The 23,364-nt window shown below is 42.2% G+C and overlaps 1 protein-coding gene across 4 annotated transcripts in view; it reads right to left on the bottom strand.

The window, feature by feature from the left end:
- Positions 1–625: 625 nt before the first annotated feature.
- LOC130369551 (uncharacterized) overlaps positions 626–23,364 on the bottom strand; it is a 37,110-nt gene continuing 14,371 nt past the window's right edge. The window contains exons 3-5 of one of the 4 annotated variants that reach the window (XM_056574927.1): positions 14,894–15,088; positions 2,104–2,186; positions 626–2,014 (exon numbers count right to left, since the gene is read on the bottom strand). In XM_056574927.1, the coding sequence (XP_056430902.1) occupies positions 1,982–2,014; positions 2,104–2,186; positions 14,894–15,088 (311 nt within the window). In that variant the 3' untranslated portion in view covers positions 626–1,981. The remainder of the gene's footprint in view (positions 2,015–2,103; positions 2,187–14,893; positions 15,089–23,364) is intronic. The other 3 variants (XM_056574935.1, XM_056574952.1, XM_056574944.1) reach the window with 3 other exon arrangements.

The following is a 23,364-nucleotide window of genomic DNA, read 5'->3' as shown; positions in this document are numbered from 1 at the left end:
TAAACTGCCAACAGTTGTGTTCTTTTACTGTTTTTATTAACACAGCTAACCTCTGATAAAAGAAGATGTTTTAGGCGAATGGCTTGTTCAGGTGGGTTCACACAACGAATGTGCCTTCCATGGTGTGTATGTATTGGAAAGGCTGGGTTCAAACTGGATTTGTGTTTATATTTAATAAATACGTTTTATACTCTTAGCCTTTAAGGAATTGGACTTCTTGGTGCCTGTTACTTCACATACCAGGATATACATTGACGTCCTGAACGTCATTCCGTCTATAAAGTGAGCGCAGAAGCTGCACTTGCTTTATAGACTATAAGTGATGGCTGCTATAAGCCATCACTCACAGTCAATGATGAACAACAGCATTCCCGCTGATATCTGTCATTAACTCCTTATGTGCTGTGATAAATAGCGTTCATGGCACAAAAGAGCTACAAACGACAGTCCCCCTGACCCATCGGTAACCGCTGCAACACATATGCGGGGCGTCCAATCGGTTTCAATGCCCGTCGAAGGTCCTCTCACCTGCAGTCAATATTCCATTCTATGCATCCCAATCAGAATCCATATACACGTTAGAGATCTTTACTTAGGGACAAAATATGTATAACAATACTCAGTATTATCATCCCTGTTTATTTAAAGATACACAATAAAAAAAAAGAACAAAATATAACTATGAAAAATTTTATTTAAGAAAGTTAAAAATATACCTGGAATACCAAGTGCAATAAGAGGGAAGTCAAAACAACAGTATACATTATTTACTTTTGCTTCATTTGCATGAATGTACAAAACTGCTGTGTATGAGATCATTGAAGAAAAGTAAAAAGCAAGTGAGGTTACGATTTTCTTTTGTTTCAACAACTAAAAACTGGTCAAACACAGATTACCATACTTTGATACAACATTCACTTCATATTCAGTTTGATTTGTTTTAAAGTTTATCTCCACTTCTACATACCCCTCAGACATATGGCCCAGATATATCAATCTTTCTGAGACGAAAACTCTTTTGCTCATAGCAACCAAACACAGCTCAACTTTTGTTTACAAGGGCAGTTTAAAAACAGAAAGATGAGCTGTGATTGGTCACTATGGGCAAATTAGACAGTTTCTGTCTCAGACAAATTTGGGACAAGTGTTGTGTTATTTCAGAACGCAGTGTTGCTGGAGATTTGTAAGTTGCATGTATAGTTGCCTTAACTACAGCTTGGAGATATCAAAATTTAAGATGAGTTGAAGGTGTACACCTCTTAAAGAGGTACCCCAGTGGGTGCCAGAAAGTTAAACAGATTTGCAAATTACTTCTATTAAAAAAATCTTAATCCTTCCATTACTTATAAGCTGCTGTAAACTACAGAGGAATTTCTTTTCTTTTTGAATTTCTTTTCTGTCTGACCACAGTGCTCTCTTCTGACACCTCTGTCCATGTCAGGAACTGTCCAGAGTAGGAGTAAATCCCCATAGCAAACATATGCTGCTCTGGACAGTTCCTGACATGGACAGAGGTGTCAGCAGAGAGCACTGTGGTCAGACAGAAAATAAATATAAAAAGAAAAAAACAAACAAAAAAAAAAACTTCCTGTTGAGCATACAGCAGCTAAGTACTGAAAGGGTTAAGATTTTATAAATCGAAGTAACTAACAAATCTGTAACTTTCTTGCACCAGTTGATTTATAAAAAATGGTTTTCTACTTGAGTACCCCTTTAAAGAGTCTCATCAATACTACATTCTTTCTTGTCTAAAGGTGCCATACATTTTCATTAATAATTATTGTCCGAATGTTTGTCAAGATGATCTCCTAATGTATATCTATGAAGTTTGTAAAAACAATGTGAAAATAGCCTTGTTGAAGTCTTAGAAGATATCAAAAATTGGAAGTACATTTTCCATATAATGTTCAAGGGTTATGTACTATTACATCTGAAATCTGAAGTTTGCATTACTATTACTTGTGAGAATGCCTTAGTTGACTCAGTTCAGTTGACTGACAACTTCTTGAAAAGTCTGCAAACAAAAAGTAAACTAAAATGAGATAAAAGTTAATGGAATCAGACAGTTTAAACATCACATATACCGTATATTTTTTTACTTACAGAAAGGTGCGTGAACAAATATGACATTGCTATAAAAAGTGTCTTTTCTTTATCATCAAATCGCCAGCAGTTAATCACATGACCTGACAAAAAAAGGTAAAATGAGTCAGATCCAATGTCAATATTTTTACAGGACAAGTTGCTACATTTTTATGCCACCCTTCTTTTATATAAAGGGGTGTGAATCGCCAAGAATTTGGCGATACGATTCGAATCGCGATACCAGTGTGGCGATTCGATATATCCCGATACCGTCTAGGTGACAATACATCACGATATATCCCGATACATCGCCCACCTGGGAGCATTCATAGATCCCAATAGACGCCGCTGTCAGCTTTGACGGCGGCGATCTAGTACTCCGCTGCACACTTTTCTCATTTTATCCCGTCCGGGCTGCAAAATAAAAGGAAACACCCTTTATCTTACCTGCCAACGAGCCCCCGGAGCTCCGGTACAGGTGTTCGGTCCCCGGGCTGTATTCTTCTTACTTCCTGTTAGCCCGGCACGTCACACGGAGCTTCAGCCTATCACCGGCAGAGGCGGGACATCGCTGCGGCCAGTGATAGGCTGAAGCTCCGTGTGACATGCCGGGCTAACAGGAAGTAAGAAGAATACAGTTCGGGGACCGAACGCCTGTACCGGAGCTCCGGGGGCTCGTTGGCAGGTAAGAGAAAGTGCGTTTTCTTTTATTTTGCAGCCCGGACAGGATAAAATGAGAAAAGTGTGCACCGGAGTACTCCTTTAATAGCCAGCCGCATGCTGGCTATTAGCGGCGGCCCCCGGCTACTGAAATCAGCCGGGGGTCGCATAGTACGGAGCGGGCACGAGTCGGAGCCCGCTCCATACACCCAGAGCGCCACCGTGCCAGATCCGGCCTTCCCGGCTTCACAAATGTGGAACTTTTATCTCCTGGTGCCCAGGACATGCTGTAGTGGGGGTCAGGAGATAAAAATTCCACATCCCTAAAAGAATCGATTCAAAAATATTTTGAATCGATTCAGTATCGGCAAATGAAAAAATCGCGATTATCGCGAGAATCGATTTTCTCTTACATCCCTAATATATATATATATATTTTTTTTTTTTTTATTGAAAATTATTATATCAATACAGGAACTATAGAACATTCACCAACAAGAGTGGTACATAAGCATGGACAGGCAGAGAAAATACAATGCATATCAAGTTGTGTGTCGATCGAGGAGGATTTTGTTGGTAGAAGGGCGATATGGGAACTACATAACTAGAAGGTAAAGGGACACAGAAAGTGGAACATAACCAGCACACATTGTATAAAGACATATAATAGAGCATGAAGAAAAAGACCTAATGGTGTCTCCCAGGTCTGTACTGGGGAGGGGAAGGAAGACGAAAGAAGTAGCAACCCATGCCAAAATAGACAGAGCATGGAGGCAGTATAAAGATGCCCTTCTTTTTTTACCATACTTGCGGTACCGCTGAACGGGTCCAGATGGAGAGAAAATCCCAGGTTGGTTGCGGTGCGCACAACGTTGATAGCAGAAAACCACTGGCACCGTGGATCATAAAAGGATTTGTTTTATTTAGCAATAGACAACGCGTTTCGAGAGCGTCCGCTCTCTTTTTCAAGTCTTTCAAGAAGAGACTTGAATAATAAAACGGACGCTCTCAAAACTGGTCGTCTATTGCTAAATAAAATAAATCCTTTTAAGATCCACGGTGCCCTTGCTTTTCTGCTATCAGCGTTGTGCGCCCTGAAACCAACCTGGGATTTTCTCTCTATCTGGACCCGTTCAGCAAGTATCTTCTAGCCACCCTACTGCAGGTGGATCCAGGTCCGGTGGCAGCCACGCAAAAATATCGCTACTAGGGATCGACCGATTATCGGTTTGGCCGATATTATTGGCCGATATTCACGATTTTTGACGTTATCGGTATCGGCAATTACCTTACCGATAATTTATCGCCCCCCCCCACCGCACGTCGCCTTCCCCACTGCACGTCGCCCCCCCCCCACCGCACCGAACGCCGCCCCCATTGCCTTCCCTATCCCTGATTTTATAATTACCTGTTCCCGGGGTCTGGGGCCTGTGCTACTTCTGGCTCCTGCTGCGTCCTGCGTTACGCTGTACGCTGCGCAGCGACGTCCTCAATGTGACGTCACCGTCAGTGCGCACAGTGACAGCTCAGGACGGGAGCCAGAAGTAACGCGGACCCCGGGAACAGGTAATTATAAAACCGGGGATAGGGGAGGCAATGGGGCAGCGGCGGTGTGCGGTGCGGGGGTAGGGGAGGGATGGCTGGGGGGCAGCGGCAGCGTTGTGGGGGTAGGGGGGGGGTTGGCTGGGGGGCAGCGGCGGTGGTTGGGAGGACATCCAGACAGGCCGGGGGAGAGAAGGGGTGGCGGCGGTGGTCTCTGATTCAGCCAAAGCCGCTGCAGTTCATTGATTTAAAGCGGCCTTTCAGGCCGATAGCCGATAACTTATACCGATATTCCGGTATAAGTTATAGGCTATCGGCCTGAAAGGCCACAGATTAACGGTATCGGCCCTAAAGAAACGATATCGGTCGATCCCTAATCTCTACTATATGCTATAACAGGTGTTGAACTCTAAGCCCAACACCTTCAGGTACGTGAGCATTTTGCATGATCACATGCACCTACTTTGGTAACGGCAAAAGGCAGCACCATCGGTTGTCTAATTTTTGTTTCCACATATTCCATCTTTTTACCATACAATATATAGCCAAACCCAATTTTACAGTATCTTCAGTCAATAAGAAAAAGTAAAGGAAAGACGGAGTACATACCAATCATTTGAATGCCGTGATCTCTTTATTGCTTCATACAGCATAGACGTGGAGGGAGGGTGGACGGGTGCTTCCGAGGAACTTCGTACAACGGTTTGTATCACGCTTCATCATGCCCTACGTCACAGGACTCAAGGGAACATCACCGTGGGATACAACGAAGACCATGACGTACAAATGGATCAGGATTGGGAAGACACAGAATACAGGTACACAGAAAATAAGTGATGATAAAAACAATACATCTCGTCTGTAAATCAAGTAGACATCACAATAGCTCTGAAGCGGAATGGAATTCAGTGTCGGAATTCCGCTAGCAGAATTTCCGCAGTGTGAACAGGACAGCGGAAAAAAACATTAAAGTCAATGGACAGAGGAGATGTGCATTAATTTGGAGCGGAGAATTCAAGAGGAATTACTCGAGTAAATTCCTCTTGAATTACGGTATATATCGGCGTATAACACGCACTTTTTAGGCTAAAATTTTTAGCCTAAAGTCTATGTGCGTGTTATACGCCGATAAGCCGCTGCAGTTCAATGATTTAAAGCGGGCGCTTTAAATCAATGAACTGCAGCGGCTTTGCAGGTGCAGAGACAGCCAGCGCTGCTGGCTTCTCTGACCCTGCCTGCCCTGGAGTCTAGAGCCCTGCTGCCGGCACTTCTCTTCCCCTGGCTATCGGCGCCGCTGCTCGTTCTCTCCCCTTGACTATCGGTGCCGGCGCTTATAGCTAGGGGGAGAGAAGCGGCGCCAGCAATGGGGCAGCGGCGCCGACAGACGGGGAGAGAAGGGGCAGCGGCACCCATTGCTGGCGCCGCTGCCCCATTGCCTCCCCCCATCCCCGGTTGCATAATTACCTGTTGCTTCAGGCCTCCGGTGTGCGTCCCATGCGTCGTTGCTATGCGCTGCACGGCGCATGACGTCAGTGCGCCGCGCATAGTAACGACGCAGGGGACGCACACCGGAGGCCTGAAGCAGCGCGGACGCGACCCCAGCAACAGGTATTTATGCAACCGGGGATGGGGGGAGGCAACAGGGCAGCGGCTTCGGCAATGGGTGCCGCTGCCCCTTCTCTCCCCCTGGCTGTCGGTGCTGCTGCCCCATTGCCGGCGCCGCTTCTCTCCCCCTGGCTATTGGTGCCGGCACCGATCGTCAGGGGGAGAGAACGGGCAGCGGCGTAGATAGCCAGCGGGAGAGAAGAGGCGGCAGCAGGGCTCTAGACCCCAGGAATGGCAGGGGGAGAGAAGCGGGCAGCGACGGCCTCTCTCCCCCTGCCTTTCCTGGGGGTGTATCGGGGTATACACGCGCACACACACGCACCCTCATTTTACCATGGATATTTGGGTAAAAAACTTTTTTTACCCAAATAACCTTGGTAAAATGAGGGTGCGTGTTATAGGCCGGTGCGTGGTATACCCCGATAAATACGGTACCCAGTGTCAATGCACCCTTATATGAAAACTCCCATTTCATTATGTTCATTCAGGCCTAAGGGGCCTGTAGCATTTGTATGGAGAATCCATCTGGATTCTTGCAGCAGCAACTGTTAATGTATATCTCTGCCTTTTGGCAGCGACTGTTCAATCCTTTCCAAGACCATAAACTTTAGTTATTTTGGGTTCCAATCATGATTTTCACATATATGTTGAATAAACCTGGTACAAACCTTTTTAGTTATCAGAGAACGTAAATGCTTTCTTATCCTCTGAAAAAGAGGTCTCTGTTTTCCCTATGTAGTATCTCCCACATATGCATATGAGGGCATATACTACATAGGCTGTCCTACAGGTTGCAAATTGTTTAAATATTATTTTTTTGTACCTCCCAGATTTATTTCATTCTTTTTTAAATTGAACTCACAGACAGAACAATACCGCAGGTAAATAAACCTCTCGTTTTTGGGCAGTAAGCCAGTCTTTTTTCTCATTAACCTGTCTTTATTTCTTTTTAAGATAGTCTTGAATGGTTCTGTTTTTTTCTGTATTTTGCAATAGGTTCTTTCTCTGTTATAATTTTTAAATCCTCATCACACTGTAACATAGGCTAGTTTTTAAAACTGGCTTTTTAAACTATCTTGTTTAATGGTGAGTTTCTGAATGTGAACACTGTCCTGTCGTATTTTTTCTTTTGTCTAAACATGTTTCCCTGGGGATTTTTCTACTTTATCTTTAGCTTTGAATATGATTTCCAGTGGATAGCCTCTTTTAAGTAGGCGGTCTTCCAATTCTTGTTAATGGAATACTTCAGGATCTGTATTAATTCGTTTTAACCTAATTAATTGGCTAACTGGAATGCTGTTTGTGTAGGATGGGATGAATTGTAGTGAAGAATAGAATTTTTTTAAATTGATTTCCTGTAACCTGATGTATGAATTGTATTGTTGTAGATTTCAATTTTAGTATAAAGGAACTCGAGGGATAGCCCCCAAAATGGAAAGTGAACCACATATTGGGGGGGGGGGGGGGGGAGTATTTATCAATTTTGCCTGTTGACAGTTTCTTTTTACCCTTTTTTTTCGTGGACATGCACCAAATTTATTATTTGGCGCAAGTTGTTAGTAATTTTGGCTCAAATGTTGAAATCAGCTGTTCACAGCGCCTTTTACACAGAACTTACCACCACAGAGGACGCGTATATTACCCTGTAGAGCAGCCATTTCGGAGTCCCTCCTGCAGTATATCAGCAAGCGATGCAAGTTATTTTCTTTGTTTTCTTTATTGCCACCTTGTGAAATGGATTTTATTTTCGTAGTTTTTTTTGTTTTTTTTTTGTTACTTTGGCGCAGTGGTCTTCAACCTGCGGACCTCCAGTTGTTGCAAAACTACAATTCCCAGCATGCCCGGACAGCGCTGGGAGTTGTAGTTTTGCAACATCTGGAGGTCTGCAGGTTGGAGACCACTGCTTTAGTGCTTACCTTTCCTGAACCTGTGTGGCCATGTCCAATGCTGGCTCAACGGAGGGTGAAGGTTCCTCAGAGACAACTATGTCGCAGGATAGTATTGCGCAGCCCTGGAGGCGTCGCTGCTTTCACAAAAAAATGTTTAATGTATTTTGAAGTCTTTACATTTTCTGACATTGGTAAGTGTGTTTTCCATGTGCAAAATTTCTTGGCGGGGATTTGCTCCAAAAAAAACGGGATTTGCGCCAAAATTGCGCCAAAGATCAATTGGCGCAAATGATGAATTACTGACTAAAGTTGAAATCACACACAGGACCGTGTGATTTTGAGAAAGTTGTAAAAATGACAGTGGAGAAGATGCAACAAACTTTGGCGTAAAAAGACACTGCGCCAAAGTATTGCGCCAAAGTTACATGAAAAAAAAACACATAAATCCTTTGATAAATACCCCCTATTGACTCCATTATTGCTGCTAAGATAGTTGCCGAAAAGGGAAAAATTTTCCTGGAAATCATCCCAAACTATAAAAATATCGTCGAGCGTAAGAGCATGATCATTGCGATTGGGCATACCATTGCCCCTCATACTGGAAACAATTTTTTGTTAACCCCTTAATGACGAGCGCGCTGCTAAGTGTCACTTCGCACACAGCGTCGTACATTTATGGCGCTGCGTTCCTTGATCACCGCGTCTCCGGACGCAGCGATCGGAACGGGATGACTGCTGATATCTATCAGCAGCCATCCCGACGTATCGCCCGTAAACCCCCCCCCCCCCATGTCTGCGATCGGCGTGATTCGCTGGTCAATTCTGACAGCGAATCACTGCTTTTCCGGGCTGATCGGGTCTCTGGTGACCCGACAACCCGGAAAATAGGGATGATCGGAGCAGTCAGGGAGAGCTCCGATCAATCATCCTAAAGGATAGGAGCAAGGTGGCAGAGGTGCCACCTCCTCCTATCCCCTGCGATTGGCTGATCAGGACTGAGCGGCGAATAACAGGGCAGGGGGGGTCAAAGTTGAGATCCCCGCTCTGCCCGCTCTGGAATTCTGAGCAGAGCGGAGCAAAGATGGCGGCGGCGGTTACCGGCGGCATACAGCAGGGGGACAGTGGAAGACAGCGGGTGACCGGCGGTGGGGAGGACCGGTGGCAGCAGAATGCAGCAGTGAAAATCTGGCAAGTGATCTTCACTGCTGCATTGTAGTTTCCCAACTACAACTCCCAGCATGCCCAGATAGCCAAAGGCTGTCTGGGCATGCTGGGAGTTGTAGTTTTGCAATATCTGGAGGGCTACAGTTTGGAGACCACTGTATAGTGGTCTCCAAACTGTGTACTTCCAGATGTTGCAAAACTGCAACTCCCAACATGCCAAGACTGTCCAGGCATGCTGAGCGTTGTAGTTCGGCAACATCAGTGGTCAGATGTTTATATTTCCTTTTTTGTGAGGCAGTGGTTCTAGGTTTGTAGTTCTTCCTTTTGATGGTTCTATTCCCTGCATTTTGTTCTTGTTTATTTTTCATCCAGGTAAAAATCTGATTATCAAAATCTTTTTTGTCTCTAAGAAATTTGTCTCTCTTGGACTCTTATTGTTGTCTGCAAGAGAGCCAATTTATTTTCCAAATTGTGAGAAAAAACTGTGAACTGTTGTTCAGACTGTCTAGTGCGTAATTCACATTTGGTTCTGCACAACTCTGCGGTAATGGTCGCGTATTCACTTTTATTTTGCTTAAGGATCAACATTTGGCGAATGTTGTAAGTGTAACTCATTCCATTTATTAAAGAAGGATTCATTATTAAGGAACTGAGATGGATATTTGTATGGCCTTAACCCTCTGTGTGCGATTTAGCTTCAGCATAAGCTTGTAGGTAGTTAACAGTCCAAAACAGGTGGAACTCTCGCTCTGCTAGTGAGTACACTTTGAACTCAAGTCTTTTAGTACATGTGACTTGTAGTTCATCTACTGATTCATAGGACGTGAAGAAGTTCCTCATGTCCACCCTCCCTGTAGATACCGCTGTCTCAGGTGTAAATATCGTAGTGTCCATTTCCATGGTGAGTAGAAGCTTAGCGTGCCTGGTATGTTGAATGTAAAGACATATCAATCCAGTATATAGAAATATGTACTGGCACCGCTGCACATGTAGATCCCTGCTGCAATCAGGTCAATGAACTATATGGCAGTTTGGAAATTGAACATTAAAATTTTTTTGCATCACAGAAAAATCTAAATAAAAAAGTTGTGCCACATCATAAAAGGGAGGGGGAAAGTAAATGTACAATTGTCCCTTTGGGTTTTAGACCCTTTAAAGAAATGACAAGGGAGGATGAGGAATTGTTATCTAATTTAAGAGAGCTTGCGGGTGACACGGAGGTTGAATTTGTGGATCCCAGTGAGGATTTTTTTGTGGGTGGGAACCCGTCAAGGTTTAATCCACAGATCACACCAGGAGGAGCGATTGACCTTTTTTACAGAGCAGTCTGAGAAGATGTCAAGGCGCTCATTTATCCTAATCCCCCCTTTAATATTTCAAAAGAAGAAAAAAAGTCTCTTGACTGGTTGGCTGGCAAAATTAATATAGTGGTCTCCAAAGGAGACAAGGGGGGGATCAATTGTGATCTGGTGGAAGAAGGATTATGAGGCAGTAGCCATGAATCAACTTGGCAATATCATGGTCTATAATAAATTAAAAACCGATCCTACTACTAAGATTACGAGTAAATTAAGGTCCCATCTTCACAAATATGTTGAAAACTCAGCAATAACAGAAAAAACTGCAGAAAAACTTACCACTCAACCCTAAAAAAACACATTTGTATTTGTTACCGAAAGTTCATAAGGGAATCATCCCACCCCCCTGTCGCCTGATAGTGTCGGGAATTGGTGCACCAACACAATTCTTATCTAGTTCTATTGACTGGCTCATAGCTCACCTGCTAAAGCTCACATCCACCTACCTCCGTGATACAGGAGATTTAATAACTTCACGATTTTTGTTGGCAGGAAGGATTCTCTTTGGCCTCCATAGACGTTGAGAGCCTGTACAGCCGCATCACCTCATGATGTGGGTGTACAGGCTCTCAGAGAGTTCTTGGAGTGCTCTAATAAATGCACCGATTTCATAAACTTCATATCCAATTCGGTTAGGTTAATATTAACAAACAATTGTTTCCGATCTCATGCTCTTACGCAAATTACTATTTAGCCATCCTAGAAAGAGATCTAATTTTCACTACAAAAAATTCCTTCAACTCTAAAATAAAATTGCTCTTAAGATTTGTCGACAATATTTTTATAGTTTGGGATGATTCCCAGGAAAATGTTTCCCTTTTCGTCAACTATCTTAACAGCAATGATGGAGTCAATATGTTGTTCACTTTCTATTTTGGGGGCTATCCCTCGAGTTCCTTGATACTAAAATTGAAATCTAAAAACAATACAATTCATACATCAGGTTACAGGAAATCAATTAAAAAAATTGTATTCTTCACTACAATTCATCCCATCCTACACATGTTAAAAACAGCATTCCAGTTAGCCAATTAATTAGGTTAAAACGAATAAATGCAGATCCTGAAGTATACCATCAACAAGAATTGGAAGACCGCCTACTTAAAAGAGGCTATCCACTGGAAATCATATCCAAAGCTAAAGATAAAGTAGAAAAATCCCCAGGGAAACATTGTTTTGACAAAAACTAAAAGAAAAAATATGACAGGATAGTTTTCACATTCAGAAACTCACCATTAAACAAGATAGTTATAAAGCCATTTTTTAAAACTGGCCTATGTTACAGTGTGATGAGGATTTAAAAATTATAACGGAGAAAGAACCTATTGCAAAAACAGAACCATTCAAGACTATCTTAAAAAGAAAAAAAAAGACAGGTTAATGAGAATAAAAACTGGCTTACTGCCCAAAAACCGAGAGGTTTATTTACCTGCGGTATTGTTCTGTCTGTGAGTTCAATTAAAAAAATAATTAAATCTGGGAGGTATTAGTTCTGGGCAGTATGGTCAGAAATGTGTATCACGGTATTTTTCATACTTATGGCGGTTCCACAGTATTTGATGGTATTTTTTTGTTTCACTCATCTCCCCCTAACCACCCCCCTTGAATGAATTATCAGCTGCAATGCGCTGGGGAACTAATCATATATGACCCGCTGGCGCTGCTCTGCTTTTCCTCCCCCCACCGAATGAACTATCAGTAGCACCGCTGTCCCCACATAGGGGGACCAATCATGTTCCCACAGGCACTGCTCTCCTCCTCCTCCTGTGAGCTGCGGCACTGGAAATAAATAAATTGTGAGCCGCGGGCGCAGGAAGGAGAACGGAAGCCGTCACCTCCCCCTGCAAGCACTGAAAGCCAGTGGGCCGCGGGTGCTGCAGAGCTTCCTGCGCCCACGGCTCACAACTCATTTAAGCTCATTCATTTCCAGCACCGGTATGAACCGGTATACCGCCCAGCAGTAGGAGGTACATTAATAAAATTTAAACAATTTGCAACCTGTAGGACAGCCTATGTAGTATATGCCCTCATATGCATATGTGGGAGATACTACATAGGGAAAACAGAGACCTCTTTTTCAGAGGATAAGAGAGAATTTACGTTCTCTGATAACTAAAAAGGTTTGTACCAAGTTTATTCAACATGTGTGAAAATCATGATGGCAACCCAAAATAACTAAAGTTTATGGTCTTGGAAAGGATTGAACAGGATCGCCGCCAAAAGGCAGAGATATACATCAACAGTTGCTGCTGCAAGAATTCAGTTAGGCCTGAATGAACATAATGAAATGGGAGTTTTCATATAAGAGCTACTGTGATGTGTCCACTTGATTTACAGACGAGATGTATTGTTTTTATCATCACTTATTTTCTGTGTACCTGTATTCTGTGTCTTCTGAATCCCGATCCATTTGTACGTCATTGTCTTCGTTGTATCCCACAGTGATGTTAAAACACTCCCTCTAGTTCTGTGACGTAGGGCCAGATGAAGCGCGGACCAGCGTGATACGAACCGTTTTCCGAAGTTCCTCCGAAGCACCCGTCCACCCTCCCTCTCCCTCCACCGTCTACCCCGTATGAAGCAATAAAGAGATCACAGCATTCAAATGATTGGTATGTACTCCGTCTTTCCTTTTCTTTATGATTGAAGATATAACATTGTACAGACAACGTGAGCACTACCATACTTTGCCGAGGGGGCTCTTGTCCAGGTGTTTTAGATCCATTGACCTGATTGCAGCAGGGATCTACATGTACAGCGGTGCCGGTATATACCTTGCTTTATACCCAATTTTACGATATTTACACTGTAGTGAAAACTACTTAACCCCTTAAGGACCCAGCCAATTTACCTTTTTGCATTTTAGTTTTTTCCTCCTCCCCTTCTAAAAATCATAACCCTTTAACCTCTTGGGGACCAAGGGTGTACCTGTACACTCTGGTCCCGCTCCCCTTCTATGACGCAGGGTCATAGGCTGACCCCGCGTCATAGTGGGGTGGTCCCGGCGGCCATCAATAGCCGGGACCCGTGTCGGATGCCGAACATCACCGGCATTAACCCTTTAGACACCTTTTACTTTAAAGTGAAAATAAACCGTTCTCAGCAACTCAGTCGGGCTGTTCGGGACCGCCGCAGTGAAATCGCAGCGTCTCGAACTGCTAAGAGGACAGGGGGAGGGTCCCCACCTGCCTTCTTGCCATCCGATCGGTGATTTTCTGCTCCATGCCTGCTCAGCAGGTGAAGCAGCAGAGCGCCGATAACACTGATCAATGCTATGCTATGGTATAGCATACAACAGTGTATGCAATCAGAAGATTGCATGTAATAGTCCCCTATGGGGATAAAAAAATGGTGTAAAAAAAGAAAAAAAAAATGTAAACAAAAAAAAAAAGCATAAACCTATGTGGCATCGCCGCGTGCATAAATATCCGAACTATAAAAATATAATGTGTTAGTTAAACCGCACGGTCAATGGCGTATACGTAAAAAAAGTCCAAAATTGCGTATTTTTGTTTATTTTGTATACCCTAAAAAAACTAAATAAAAAGTGATCAAAAAGTCCCATCAAAACAAAAATGGTACCGATAAAAACTTCAGATCCCAGCGCAAAAAAAATTAGCCCTCATCACTGTATGCAGAAAAATAAAGTTATAGGGATCAGAAGATGACAATTTTAAACATGCTGATTTTGGTGCATGCAGTTCTAATTTTTTTAAGAAGTAAAATAAAATAAAACCCCTAGGTTCACACTGCGTTTTGTACTTATGGTTCCCGTATACGGCTGGGAGGAGGGGGGGCGGGGCTTAATCGTGGCGCCCGCACTATACGGGATATACGGGAAGCGTATTTAATGCATGTCTATGTGCCTGCGGTCGGGAAACCGCATTCGGCCGAAAATGCAGCCCGACCGGTACAGTATGGTACATACTTGTATGACCTGCATCCTTAACAGGTTAACTTTTTTCTGTGGGTCAGGAATTGAATACTCAGCCAATCACTTGCAAAAGTGATGTTTCACCATAGCCAGTGACTGGTTCAATGGCACTCCTTGCGAGAACATGTCACCAGCAACCAGGAAGTTGCTGGTGCCAATATACTATGTTGTGCACCAGCATTAGAAGTCAAATTTGAGCTTTATAACCATCAGAATTTTCCTCATCAGAAAGTGGTGAGCAGCAAGGACCCAGGCAATGTGAGAATAGCAATAGTGAGGGATCAGGCAGGCGATGTAAATGGGCGATGTCACGATGAGCCGTGTGTAAATGTCCCGGGCAATCTTGTAGCCCAAGACTGGTGCCATCAGGAGTCGGAATACTAAAAGTCTCATAGACTGGCATGGGGCTTCCAGCATTCCAACTTCTGATTACATCAGTCTCAGGATACGAGATTGCCAGAGACTTCAAAACATATTCTGCCATGGCTCTTCGGCACAGGTATCCTTTAAAGACAAAAAATAAAACAACCCCTTTAAACAGTTGCACAATAAAAAATATCTAGATCTGTCAACTAATGCATTATGAAATATTTTACTTAAATATGTGAATGCATCCTAATTAAACTATGTTTAAACAACAACAAAAAATATAATACCTTGCTCCTTCTGTACACATCCTCCAGAGTCATCCCCTATAAAAAAAAGTCCTTCATCAAAACTTATCTGATCATATTTTTCAAAATTTACTAAGAGATGTGATGTGACTGGATAGTACAATGTGCTGCCATTGGGTTTCCATTTCTCTGACTGGAAGACTCCTTTGTTGGGAAGCATTTGTACAAAACAGGTTGCTAAAGAGAAAAGAAAAACAATAACACATTGTCAATGCAAATTTGTTTTAGTACCATGTCACACAAGTTAACGGCTAGGACAATTACCTCACACTAGTCATACTCATAATATGAAGGAATGGATAGCGCACAGCGATAAACCTTTTAAGGTAGGTGGGTGCCTTTCCTCAGAGGTTGACCAGGGTAAGGAAGATACAACAAAGTAAGAAATGGAAGGTGGCACTCCAGGTCTGGTGTCCAAAATACAGTGTTTTTTATTGGTCCAAACACAGATGATGCGACATTTCAACCTTACAATAAGGTCTTTATCAAGCATAGTGCGTAGACTATCAAACATGTGTTTTATAGAGTCACCAATTGATGGTATCATAAGGAGGCGTTACCCTCAGGCATAAAGTGGGAGTGTACAAAAGTGACATGACCGATAATAATAAAGTGCTAGAAAAAACATCCAAATGCAAATATGACAAAATGCAAAAAAAAGCATTTTGACATATTTTTTAAGGTTTAACCAATAAATATGCCTTTGATCTGATATTATTAACCCCCTAAGGACTCAGCCCATTTGGGCCTTAAGGACTCAGCAAATTTTATTTTTACATTTTCATTTTTCCTCCTCGCCTTCTAAAAATCTAAACTTTTTTAAATTTTTATCCACAGACTAGTATGAGGGCTTGTTTATTGCATGACCAGTTGTCCTTTGTAATGACATAACTCATTTTACCATAATATGTATGGCGCAACCAAAAAAAATACTATTTGTGTGGGGTAATTTATAAGAAAACAGCAATTTTGCTAATTTTGGAAGGTTTTATTTTCACTGTACAATTTAAAGTAAAAATTACATGCTTTCTTTATTCTGTGGGTTAATCTGATTAAAATGATACCCATAATTACATACTTTTCTATTATTGTACCGCTTTAAAGAAAATCTCAAACTTTTAAACCAAATTAGTACATTTAAAATCCCTCTATTTTGACAACCTATAACTCTTTTTCATTTCTCCGTATAAGCGGCGGTATGAGGGCTAATTTTTTGCGCCGTTTATTGGTACCACATTTGCGTATATGAAACTTTTAGTACATTTTTTTATAAATTTTTTTCGGGATCATTAACATTACATTTTTATATTTCGGAGCCCTGCTTGTCCTCGCTGCACAGAGCGCCGCTTGTCCTCGCTGCACAGAGCGCCGCTTGTCCTCGCTGCACAGAGCGCCGCTTGTCCTCGCTGCACAGAGCGCCGCTTGTCCTCGCTGCACAGAGCGCCGCTTGTCCTCGCTGCACAGAGCGCCGCTTGTCCTCCGTGTACAGAGCAGAGCCCTGCGGGGTATGCGAGTGAGCAGACAGGCGGGGAGCTGCGCTGAGCTCATCACGTGCTCAGCCAGCGCTTTGCGATTTCGGACTCACTGCCAAGCCTGAAATCAATGCAAAGCTTGTGGCCAGGGACTCCTAGGTGAAAATACACCTAAAAGGAAGCATTTTTTATTTTAAATAAAATCCAATTAGAAAGTTGATCTATATACAATCAGCAATAGCATATCAAAAAAATATAAAGCTTAAGGTATGGTTTGCTCAAAATGTCTCAAAAAGCTGATGTCAGAGCTGGTGAATTGATTTTGAAGAACTATGATTTGTATAACAAAAGTGAGTTAATGCCCCCAGTTAATTATGTGGCCATTGACACTTTTATATCTCTAGTGAATAGGGATACACTATCTTTTAGGCAGAAGCAATCATCCATAAGAAGAAAACTTGAGGCAATTTTTCTAGGACCGACCTTGAGACACTGCATGCGCTTGTCCATAATGACGACATTATCATCAAACTCGCTGATAAGGGCGGAGCTATCATCGTTATGGACAGGCGCATGTATGAGGATAAGATTGTCAGGCAGGTTTCTGATGTTGAAACATATGAATGTATTGCATATGATCCTACATCTAGGATCAAGACGAGATTAAAAACTTTAGTAGATCATGCCTTAGCCATTGATATTATCGATTCTGAGACATAGATTTGTGTTACTGGAACATCCAGGATACCTGTCATCTATGCCCAACTAAAATCCACAATTCATTGATAAATCCCCCAGGTAGGCCCATAGTGTCTGGGTGCAAGTCTCTTTTAAGCCCTTCTTCTATACTGGTTGATAAAATATTGAGAACACATGCCACACGGGCTAGGTCCTATATTAGAGATACCTCTGACTTCTTGACTACAATTAATGATCTTGTGATTCCCCCTGGTGCCTTATTGGCATTGTTTGATGTTGTTAGTCTATACACTTGTATTGAATATGAGAGGGGGCTTCATAGTGTCTTTAAGGCCTTACAAACTACAGATTTTACAATTGAGTGTAAAGAATTCAAACTAGGACTGGTCAAGATCATTTTATCCTGTAACTACTTTCTTTTCAACAACAAATTCTATATCCAATGTAAAGGGACAGCCATGGGCTCTAATATGGCACCTACCTATGCCAATATTGTCATGGCTGATCGTGAGGAAGCTGACATCTATGTATCCCACCACTTCAGCCAAGTGCTGCTTCCTATGCGCCTCTCCCTCTATTCCGGAGATGCGCAGTTTCTTTGTTCACAAGCCTAAGCATGACGGTGACAGAGTTGGTGCGGGTCCGCTCCCGATTGGCTGATATGATTGTTCTTGTTTTCTGATTGACAGGTTAGATTATCTGCATTCATGAATATGTTTTGTTTCTTAAATATATAGTCAAGATCATGACGTATTGATGTACTGATTCGCACATTGTGTATTTAACACTTTATTGTATATATAAATGTACAGCATGTGAATGTTTTTCTAGCACTTTATCGGTCATGTCACTTTTGTACACTCCCACGTTATGCCTGAGGGTAACGCCTCCTTATGATGTCATCAATTGGTGACTCTATAAAACACGTTTGATATTCTATGTACTATGTTTGATAAAGACCTTATTGTAAGGTCTAAACGTCGCATCATCTGTATGTGTTTGGACCAATAAAAACCACTGTATTTTGGACACAAGACCTGGAGTGCTGTCTTCCATCCTTTACTTAGTGATATTCATACGATAGTACAATATGTTTACTTAATATGATTAAGGGGTACTCCGGTGGAAACATTTTTTAACCCCTTAAGAACTCAGTGTTTTTCAGTTTTTGCATTTTCGTTTTTTCCTCCTTGCATTTTAAAAATCATAACCTATTAAATTTTCCACCTAAAAATCCATATGATGGCTTATTTTTTGCACCACCAATTCTACTTTGTAATGACATCATTTTACCCAAAAAGTAAAAAAAAAAAAAAAAAAAAAAAATAATCATTGTGCGACAAAATTGAAAAAAAAAAAAAAGCCATTTTGGAACTTTTGGGGGCTTCCGTTTCTACACAGTGCATATTTCGGTAAAAATGACACCTTCTCTTTATTCTGTAGGTCCATACGGTTAAAATGATACCCTACTTATATAGGTTTGATTTTGTCATACTTCTGGAAAAAATCATAACTACATGCATGAAAATTAATACGTTTAAAAATGTCATTTTCTGATCCCTATAACTTTTTTATTTTTCCGTGTATGGGGCGGTATGAGGGCTCATTTTTTGCACAGTGATCTGAAGTTTTTATTGGTACCATTTTCTAAAAATTTTTTATTTAAAAAAAAAATGTTATACATTTTTTTATAGTATAAAAAGTTATCAAAAATACGCTATTTTGGACTTTGGAATTTTTTTTACGTGTACGACATCGACCGAGCGGTTTAACGATATGTTTTTATAGTTCGGACATTTACGTACCCGGCAATACCACATATGTTTATATTTATTTACATAGTTTTTTTTTATTTATTTTTTTAAATATGGGAAAAGGGGGATGATTCTGACTTTTATTAGGGAAGGGGTTAAATCACATTTATTAACACTTTATTTTCACTTTTCACCCATAGGGGACTATAGCATTGCAATAACATGGCATTGATCAGTGTTATCGACTGCTCCTGGCACAGAGTAGTCATTCAGCGATCGGACAGTGAGAAGGCAGGTAGGGATCCTTGTCGCCTCCTGCGAGCTGTTCGGGATGCCGCAATTTCACCGTAGCAGTCCCGAACAGCCCTACTGAGCTGCTGGGAAGGCTTCACTTTCACTTCAGACGTGGTAATCAACTTTGATCGCCGCGTCTGAAGGGTTAATTTAGGGCATCACCGCGATCGGAGATGTCTGGTATTAGCCGCGGGTCCCGGCTGTTGATGGCCGCCGGGACCGACCCGTTATGATGCAGGGTCACAGCGCGACCCTGCGTTATATCGTAGGAGCTGGTGCAAGACGTAAATATACGCCCTGCGTCATTAAGGAGTTAAAATCAACTGGTGCCAGAAAGCTAAACAGATTTGTAAATTACTTCTATTGAAAAATCTTAATCCTTTCAGTACTTATCAGCTGCTGTATGTTCCAGAGGAAGTTGTATTTCTTTCTGGAGTTCTTTTCTGTCTGTCACGCTATCACGCCCCCTCCCGTAGGCTTGCATTGAGGGGTGGAGCGTGACGTCACATGGGGGCGGAGGCGTGACGTCACACGCCACCGGCCCTGTGGTCGTCGGTAATCAGACCCGGAGTGAACACGCTCCGGGGACTGATTACAAACGGGGTGCAGCATGCAAGATCCCGTCGGTCCCCAGTGGCGGGACTCCCGCGATCAGGCATCTTATCCCCTATCCTTTGGATAGGGGATAAGATGTCTAAGCACCGGAGAACCCCTTTAAGATTTTTAAATAGAAATAATTTACAAATCTGTTTAACTTTCTGGCACCAGTTGATTTAAAAAAAATAATAAATTTCCACCGAAGTACTCCTTTAAGCGTGAAAAGGCTGCCCGAGAGTTTAAAAAATAAACTAGCTGGAGACTGTATCATAAAATAGAAATAAAATACCTGTTTAACCCCTGCCACTCCAACACTGTAGCTAAGCTGGACAGTGGCTGTCTCTCTTTATTTTCCTGAAATAATGATGATACATCCACATGACCACTGCAGCCAATCACTGGCCTCAGCAGTAATGCTACCATGTGTCTGCCTTCAGCACATCATCACTCTAAGTAAAGTGAGAAAAAAAAAAGTAACAGCACTTAACCCTTTAAGGACATGCACCGTAAAATGTACGGCACTAAATAGCATCACTTAGGGCACAGCGCCATACATTTACGGCGCAGCTGTGATACGAGCGCAGGAGCTGCGCTTGCTTCATTCCCAGCGGGTCCCGGCGGCTGTCAGCAACTGCGGACCCGCCGGTAATGGCAGACATCAGCGATCGTGCTGATGTCTTCCATTAACCCCTCAGGTGCCGTGATCAATACAGATCCCCGCGGGGATCAAATCAGCCAAGATGGCGGATGGAGGTTCCCTCAACTGCCTCTCCGTCCGTCTCCCGGGGTCTTCTGCACTTATCTGCCTTCCAGCAGACCAGAGCAGAAGATCGCTGATAATACTGATCAGTGCTATGCCCTATGCATAGCACTGAACAGTATTAGCAATCTAATGATTGCTATAAATAGTCCCCTAGTGTAAAAAAAAGTTTTAAAAAAGTGAAAAAGCCCCTCCCCCAATAAAGTTTCAAAATCACCTCTTTTCCCCATATTAATACAAAAAAGCGTAAAAAAAGACAAATAATAAACATATTTGGTATAGTTGCCTGCGCAAATGTCTGAACTATAAAAATATAATGTTAATCCTCCCCTACGGCGAACGGCATAAACGTAAAAAATATATATATATATAAAAGTCAAAAATTTCTGCTTTTTTGTCACATTGAACTGCAAAAATTTTTAACAAAAAGCGATCAAAAAGTCACATATGCACAACTATGGTACTAAAACAAACTACAGATCATGGCACAAAAATTAAGCCCTCAGACACGGATAAATAGGAAAGTTAGGCTAGGTTCTGACTACGGAATCTCCCAGCAGAAAATTTGTGTGAATCAGTCGGCGCTAGGACCACGCAGACATTGCAGGCTCTAATAGGCTCTAGATTCACACCTGAAGAAAGAGCAACGCCATTCTTCAGGCGGAAATTTCCAAGCGGATTTTCCGTTCACAAATTCTGAAGTGTGAATTTGTGAACGGAAACCCATTTACTACACTATACATTTTAGCAAGCGGAATTTCCGCCTGCAATTTCAAAGCGGAATTGCAGGCGGAAATTCCGTAGTCTGAACCTAGCCTTAGAGGTGGTCAAAATAGGGCAATTTTAAACAATGATTTTGTAAAAAAAAGCTGTACATTAATAGAAAATGTAACCATGGGTATCATTTTAATCATATTGACCCAGAGAAGAAAACATGTAATTTTTTACCGTAAAGTGTACAGCGCGAAAACGAAACCCCCCAAATTTGCAAAACTATGATTTTCGTAAAAAATTCCTTACACAAAAATTTTTTTCGGGGGCTTATCATACATTCTAGGGTAAAATGAGTGATGTCATTGCAAAGTACAACTGGTCATGCAAAAAACAAGCCCTCATATGGGTCTGGGAATGGAAATATAAAAGAGTTATGAATTTTAGAAGGTGTAGAGGAAAAAACAAAAACGCAAAAATAAAATTGGCTGTGTCCTTAAGGAGTTAAAGGGGTACTCCAGTGGAAAACTTATTTTTTTAATCAACTAGTGCCAGAAAGTTAAACAGATTTGTAAATTACCGGTACTTCTATTAAAAAATCTTTATCTTTCCAGTACTTATTAGCAGCTGTATGCTACAGATGAAATTCTTTGCTTTTTGAATTTTTTTTTGTCTTGTCCACAGTGCTCTCTGCTGACACCTCTGTCCGTGTCAGGAACTGTTTTGAGTAGCATAGGTTTGCTATGAGGATTTTCTCCTGCTCTGGACCGTTCCTGATACGGCAGCTGGAGATTTAACATGCTACTACAACTAGTTTTATTTCTCAAACTTTCAGTCAACCCCTCTAAGCAAAAAGAGAGACCTCTGACATTGCTTATGTCCTAGTTGATCAAATGATCAGGTTTTAATCAATAGATCCTGATAGTTATGGTCTGAACAATAAGTGTTTATTATGGCAAATATTACATGTTCTACAATTTTGTAATGTACTTGCTTTAACAATATATCCCCTACACCCCCAAAGTCAAACTATTGTAGAATGGCACTCTATGAGAGGCGTAAATACTCCTACAACCACACACACTCGCCCATAGAATTCATTATATGATTGAGCCACATAGAACCCTATGTATGCTACTTGTGATAGGCTCTTTTCACACTGGGGAAATTTCTCATATCCACACCCTATGTATGTTATTTTTTTTCTTTTTCTGGCTTTTACACCAGCTGCAACACTGTTAAAGTGGGGGGGGGGGGGGGGGGGGGTATTAGCATAAAAGGATGTGGCCTTCTCTAACCAGATTTACTACAATTTATGCCAGGAAACTCGTGGAAGGTTCAGATGAAAGGCTGATGGGGCGGGGTGGGGGAGAAGCCACCGGGAATCTCCCTGATAACTTGTAGTTCAAGCAGCAAGAAAGTAATGACAGGTTCCCTTTAGTATATTTTCCCCACTGTGTTTTTGCAGTGTCTAGGGTAAACAATATACATTGGGGAACTGCATAGCTAAAATGGAAGCCACTATCCATGTAAAAAAATAAAATAAAATAAAACATATACCGCGTCATACATGTTTTTACTGGATTCTGCTCTATGGACACAGATGGGGTTTACACCCCATTCCCAAATATTAGTCACAGTAGTGCACTGTTTTTCTTCTTTCCCCACAGTAATTGCAGCAGTGACCATAAAATTGCTCACTCTTCCCATAGAAGTCATCACACATATCTAGACGCTTCCTTTGCTGGCACTAACAGCTGCATATAGCTCCCATTTCCAGCTTGATTTGCTTTTGAGATTGATGCATTAGAAGACTTTGCGCTGACATCATCTGAGGGTGCTTTCACACCACGTTTTGTACTTACGGTTCCCGAATACGGCTGGGAGGAGGGGGCGGGGCTTAAACGCGGCGCCCGCACTCAGCTGTATTCGGGAACCGTATTTAATGTATGTCTATGAGCCGACCGGAGGGAACCCCAGCCTCCGGTCGGCTGCGTTTTCGGCCGTATGCGGTTTCCCAACCGCAGGCAAAAACGTGGTCAACCGCATTTTTGCCTACGGTCGGGAAACCGCATACGGCCGAAAACGCAGCCGACTGGAGGCTGGGGTTCACTCCGGTCGGCTCATAGACATGCATTAAATACGGTTCCCGAATACGGCTGAGTG

Source organism: Hyla sarda, chromosome 1 (genome assembly GCF_029499605.1).
Source record: "Hyla sarda isolate aHylSar1 chromosome 1, aHylSar1.hap1, whole genome shotgun sequence".
Classification (NCBI taxonomy): domain Eukaryota; kingdom Metazoa; phylum Chordata; class Amphibia; order Anura; family Hylidae; genus Hyla; species Hyla sarda.
Note: the sequence above shows the minus strand (reverse complement) of the source record. Positions and strands in the feature narration are given on the sequence as shown.